Below are 6,611 nucleotides of genomic sequence, written 5' to 3'. Positions count from 1 at the left end.
GCAGTTAGTTAGAAGGTTCCGGTATCTCGGCTGGTGGGCAAAGCCAAGAGTGAAACATAAGCAGCCTGGACCTCCTTCTCTCCTTCGTCAACTCCCCATTGTCGAAAGTATGGGTCGCCAGCACTCCTCAGCCTGCCATATCTATCCCCTGGAGGTAGACACACAAAATCTCCTTGATCTAATCAGAACAATTAACTTCAATCAGTGCTTACAAAGCAAGGACTACAAAGCAGGCCAGGCCTCACACTAGATATTCTAAACATTTATAAGTAAAAATGTTTGGGCAATACAAAGGAAAAAAAAAAACATACCTCTCTAGAGGGAAAAAGAAACACAATACCCTCTCTTGTTTGGGGCCAAGTGTATGACTAAGCCAGCTAATGTTAACAAAGATTGAGGTATTGGAAATGATTAGTAGGCAACCAGAAATCCTTAAGAGAAACTGTTGGAAACTCAAGGACCTCTGAGCGAGATGAACTGCACAGGACAGAAACTGGTGTCTTCTGGCCCCTTTTCATGATCAGGGTGATAAAGCCAACCGAGTTGCACAGCAAATGAATTCAATCACCCCCACTCCACCTGCACGGGGAGAAGACCCATAATCTAGAGCCTTTTAAAGAGGAGCTGCCGCCTCATCTCCTTTCCAGTTTAGCTGGCTGGGATCTCTTTTTCCAACCTTATTCCCACAAATTGTGATGGTCAAAACCGCCCGCCTCCTTTTTACACTCTCAGCAAAGGGATATGGATGCAAACAGCCACTCAGGTTTGAGACCAACCTCCTCGCAAACCATTTATACACAAGACCTAAGTCAAAAGAAGAAATTCCCCCAAAGTCACTCTCTAGTTCCTCTACTTCTTATTCTTATGTTAACATAAAACAACTTAAGATGATCAATATAGATAAGCCCCTGGGAACCCTGGAGCCATGTAAACAGTTAAAAAAGGAAATTTTTAAGGACTGGAGCCCAACTGTGGCTGACCTACAGGGTATTTGTTATTTTTGTTTTTCTGTCTGAAGCAACCTCCAGTGATATCTTCTTATGCTTGTAACAGATGTTTCTTCTAGAGAAAGTACTTGATTCTCCGAATTCTAGCTTAGTTTGGGGGAAGCAGGGTTCTTAGTCAAGATAAAAGAAATAATCTAAGAAGAAAATCAACAACAATAACAAAAATAGCACCAATATATATTATTCATTGTATGTTTACCACATGCAAGGTACCATGCGAAGAAGTTTACATTCCCTTATTCCATTATTTTAACATGAGGAACTGAGGCTGAGAGGGGTTACTTGCTCTACACAAGCACAACTTCAAAGAGCTGAAATTCACACCCAGATCTGACAGCAACCCCCATGCTCTGAGAAACCTGAAGAAGACAGTACCACGAAGGGAGCATATGGAAGAAAGTGACACTGGATAGAAAAGATAAGAAATTGCATAATCCTGAAGCTAAATAACATAACCAAGATAAGGCCCTTCTCTCGTGCTCTATCATTCTTGAGAAGTGCCCTGTGGTCCATGGAACACTGAATAGGTTCCACGGTTTCAGAAACTGGAAAAAAGCCTTCTACTACCTCCCCAGAGGCAAAAGGTGGTCAAGACGACTGATAACCGAGGGGCTCTGAGGTACTCACGGCATTGCTCACGTGGTCTCCATTACTCCCCAGGACATGATCTAAGATGCCAACCCTCATTACACAAATCCTCTGACTCCTTCCCATATCTACTGAGCCAGAGGCCAAACTGCTCAAACTGGACTTTCACAGGGGTAACTACACTTATATCTGACAAAATAAACTTTAAGCCAAAGACTGTAATAAGAGACAAAGAAGGTCATTATATAATGATAAAGAGGTGAATTCATCAAGAACATATAATGAGACAAAGAAGGTCATTATATAATGATAAAGGGGTGAATTCATCAAGAAGATATAACGATCATAAATATATACACGCCCAACATCAGAGCACCTACATAGAGAGCAACTGTTAACAGAACAAAAGGGAGAAATAGGCAGCAGTAATATAGTAGGGAACTTTGATACCTCACTTTCAACAAGGGCTACGTCGTCCAGACAGAAAAGCGATAAGGAAACATTGGATATAAACCACATGTTAGACCAGATGGACTTAAGAGACATTTAAAAACATTCCATCCAAAAGTGGCAGAATACACATTCTTCTCAAGCACACATGGAACATTCTCCAGGATAAGTCATATGTTAGGCCACAAAACAAGTCATAATGAATTAAGAAGATTGAAATCATATCAAGCATCACAATAGAAATCAATTGCAAGAAGAAAACTAAAAAATTCCCAAATATTTGGAGATTAAACAATATGCTACTGACCAATGAAGAAATCAAAAGAGAAATCAAAAAACATCTTGACAAATGAAAATGGAAATACAACATACCAAAATTCAGGGGATGCAGCAAAAGCAGTTCTAAGAGGGAAGTTCATAGCGATAAACACCTATATTAAGAAAAAAGAAAGATCTCAAATCAACAATCTGACTTTACACCTCAAGTGACTAGAAAAAGAATAAATTAAGCTCAAAGTTATTTACAAAGAAAGGAAAAAAGTGAAATAGATGAAAAAGACAATAGAAAAGATCAATGAAACTAAGAGCTAGGGTTTTTTTTTTTTTTTTGAAAAGATAAACAAAGAGACAAACTTTAGCTAGACTAACCAAGAAAAAAAGAGACTTCAAATAAATAAAATTAGAAATGAAGAATTCCAAAAGCTGTAACATTTTGACAGAAGAGACCAAAGAACTGTCAGCAGAGGCCATGTTTTCTGAATCCAAAGGTGGCTGTGGAAATTCCACAATTAGCTACATAAACAGTGCTGAGTGGAAGATCAGTGTCCTGGGTTGACAGCTGTTTTCTAGAATAGTGGGCTCCTGTCAAGTGAGGGGGTCGCAAAAAGCCTGGAACCTGCGGATATGACAGATTTAACAACCTGACCAAGAGATCTTTAAACTGAATATTTGAGAAGAAAAGGGAAAGCACCCATATAAAATAGCATCCATGCCCAGCGGAAGTACTCAGACCACAGGGGCCCTCCCTTGGAACCAGCGGTGGGAAAGGCAACAGGGGAGACAGACAGCCTCTTCGCTCCTGACTTATCACCCACACCTGATAAGTGCTGTCTTTTCCTCTTTCAACACTTGGCGTTAAGAGTGCTCAAGTCAACGGCCCACACGGACGGTACAGAGAGGCTTAGGATGGACTTCGAATTCCTCTCGCTGGTACAAAATCCACTTGCAACAATTTCTGTCCAGCAAGGACAGAAAACACAACATGAAGAAGTATAAGGCTGTGCTTCTCTCACAAGTCAAGATGGCAAGGAATTTGTCCAAGATATTATCCGGCTGGGGGTTGGACAGTATTCAAAAACAAAAGTTCAAACAGGCATTAAAAGGCACTGCAATACATTAACAACTGCCTTTCTAATGACAGGCAGTTTATGTGAAAAAAAGCCATGGACCTAAGTGTGACCTATCAGATACTGCTTAAAGAGAGCTTTTCCTTAAACTGTAAGTTATTTACTAAACAAGAGTGAACGACAACAAAAAAGAATATGCTAAAAGCTGATGAATACAGCTGTCCACAAAACACTTTAATAAGCTAAACTTGTGTCTAGCTACAAATGTATATAACTTAAATAAACATTCACTGTGACATACCCAGTAATTGGAAATCTTATTCTAAGAGCAAACTTCATAACAATCTTCACTACTAAATTCGTGTAACATTGCAATGGTCCAAATTATATTTAGTCATATTCTATCATAATCTACCTGTCTCCTACAGGTCGGGAGAGGTATTTTAACCGATATTTTATCTCACTCTGGAGATGGCTATAAATTAATTTTCAGTGCCCTGAATAGAACTTGCCAGGCAGTCATCCAAATGGGGCAGGAAACAAGTTCCAGTCATTTGGCATCCCCTGAAGCAAAATAAAGCCACCCAGAAGACAAGCCCTCACGACACAGAAATTACAGAATGAAGGACAAACAAGAGGGCTCCCTTTTCTCCATCCAGCTAAGATCCATGGAAACAGCCCCAAGGGCAGCTGCTCTTACCACTGATGTCTAGGTAGCTAGGAAGTAATTTGATACTATAAGAGGTACAGATACAGAAGTCTGGGGATCCTTTGTTTTCTTTACATTGCAGCCAATAAGAGACTATCGCTATAACAACATTGTGGTTGTTATTTACTGAGTGGGTGTGGAAGGGGTGGAATTGTGGCTGGAGGGAAGGAGGTAGTAAAACCCCGGGCTGGGTGAGCTTGCTGCTGAGGTGCCCTTTTGGCACCAGGGATTGGTGCTCCTATGAGAATCTAATGCCTGATGATCTGAGTTGGAGCTGAGGTGGTGATGCTGGCGCTGGGGAGCGGCTGCAGATACAGATGAAGCTTCATTCGCCCGCCGCTCACTTCCTGCTGTGTGGCCCAGTTCCTAACAGGCCATGGACCAGTACCAGTCCGCGGCCCAGGGGTTGAGGACTCCTGCTGTAAGAGATCCCAAAACCATAGGAATCGTGGTTTTATAGCGACTTCCTTTTTTTTTTTTTTAAATTTTGCCTCTAGATTCAGACTGAAAGCACAGAATATATCACCATCTATTTTGCCATCTATAATGCTACGATCGTTTCAGTAATAATGACAATAGCTACGGTGATCACTCACAAGTGGTAAAAATGCTGAAGTGATGGAAATTTGTAGAGAGAGGGATGAATAAACAGGGAGTGCTTAGTGTGGAAAAGATAGGAAAGGTTGTCCTAAAAGAAGCTTTACTCTAGTAGCTCCAGAAGGCAAAGCTATCAGTGAGTAAAACTTGTAGAGAGGCTTCTAACAGCTTACTAAGAGGCAAAGGTTCCCACACTGACAAGCAGTGAGCTCCTCATCACAGGAGGCAATCAATCAAAGAATACGCTCCTCTACTTTAACAGGAAGGTGAGCCTGATGAACTTTAAACTTCCTTCCAGCTCTAGAATTCTATGATTTTTCTTGTACTTCAAATATACTAGTTATTTTTTAGAATTGAAACATTGATGCTAAATCTAATCAATAAATCGATAAAAAACAAGTGACCCAACTATGGGGTTTTTCAGACTGTAGACATCTCCATTCAGGAAACGGAAAGAGAGCTACCTTTGCTCTGTTAACATCCCATGCAGTGACCCATGCTTTGTCTGAATATATTTTAGAGGCAAGGTAAAGAATGTTTGCTCCAAATTACACACTCACCCTTATCTCTTGAAAGTGAACTTCATAAAAACTTCCCTATCCTGTTTCACCCTCACCATGTGACACTTAGTGCTGGAACACATAAAGAACAAGGCCACAGGCCTTACCCCCAAAAACCCGTCTCTGTTTTCTTTCATTTTAAGTCAGTACAATTCAATTGCATAATTTCATGCACATTTCAAGGGACCTAATGTTCCCTTACATCATCTATTACACTTATAAAATATTGCACGGTAAAAGAGATCTCCAGAGCCAACAGGAAAACTTACTCAGCCACATTCGCAGAACTGGAATTCTAATTTTAATATTTGGATTTCAGAAAAACAATCGTAGGAGTAACTATAATCGATTTTTGATTCATGGATGGTAAGGTTATACTCATTTTGCATGACTGGCACGTTAGGTATCAGAACTGACTCGGATGCCTATGGACGCTGGTACCTGCATGAACACAACAACTAATACTAAAATGCATTCAATACTCATAATCTGCCAAGAACTGCGTATACCAAAGACTCTTAGATCAGCTCAATTAATTCTCTCCCTAGGGAATAAATACTATTATTATCATCCCATGCAAAATGGGTCAGTTTAAGCAATCTCAGCAAGGGTGGTAAACCAGGAGCCGGAACTGACAGCAGAGCTGCCTGACTCCGAAGCGCCTGATCTTTTTTATCTGGTGTCCTACTCAGTGCCTGCGCTTCAACAATAATACTGAACCCAAGTGCTAAGTTAAAGCCCCCACGTCCCAATGGCAGCCTGGGACAGACCTCTGCCTCCCTGATGCAGTGAGCAGCCCCAAACCACTGCATCACGTGCCACTATTCTCAAGCCCAGAATGGCAGGAGAGGAAGGCCGGGACTTTATCTGCCTATGATGGCTTACTTTATCTGTAACCAATCCATACATATTTAGAGAGAAAGGGTCCCTACCCAAGCAATAAAGCGTAACACTGGGTCTGTTAACTTCTCCTCTGGCAGGCATTTCTGACACCAACGAATTCCTTCCATCTCTGCGAGGAAAACTACTCAGTGGGATGCTCAGCTGTTTTGGACATAAGCTGGCGTAAAAGAAATTCTGCAAGCTTCTATAAAAGTGAAAAAGTAGTGAAAATTCTTTGCAAAATCAATGAATGCCAACTTGTAAAAGAAATACACTGCTTCAGAAGTAACTCCAATTTACTCTTCTGATCTACCTACACACTATATCACCAAAAATTCAAAATTCCAATCGCTGGAATTCATGCTGAGTCCCCAAATCAGTCATAAGCCCTCCGGAAAGCAGAGGAAATCTCGGAGCAAAGGAGTGGGACCCTTCAAAGCATACTTTCTATCACTGCCTTCCCCCCTGCTCC

The 6,611-nt window shown here is 41.0% G+C and overlaps 1 protein-coding gene across 1 annotated transcript in view; it reads right to left on the bottom strand.

Annotated features, from left to right (window-relative positions):
• Nucleotides 1–6,611, bottom strand: part of WDR91 (WD repeat domain 91) — a 25,796-nt gene that overhangs the window by 12,137 nt on the left and 7,048 nt on the right. Inside the window, exon 7 of the mRNA XM_025045854.1 lies at nucleotides 2,432–2,476. Within this exon, the coding sequence (XP_024901622.1) occupies nucleotides 2,432–2,476 (45 nt within the window). The remainder of the gene's footprint in view (nucleotides 1–2,431; nucleotides 2,477–6,611) is intronic.

The sequence above is a fragment of the Pteropus alecto genome, unplaced genomic scaffold (genome assembly GCF_000325575.1).
Source record: "Pteropus alecto unplaced genomic scaffold, ASM32557v1 scaffold22, whole genome shotgun sequence".
Classification (NCBI taxonomy): Eukaryota; Metazoa; Chordata; class Mammalia; order Chiroptera; family Pteropodidae; genus Pteropus; species Pteropus alecto.
Note: the sequence above shows the minus strand (reverse complement) of the source record. Positions and strands in the feature narration are given on the sequence as shown.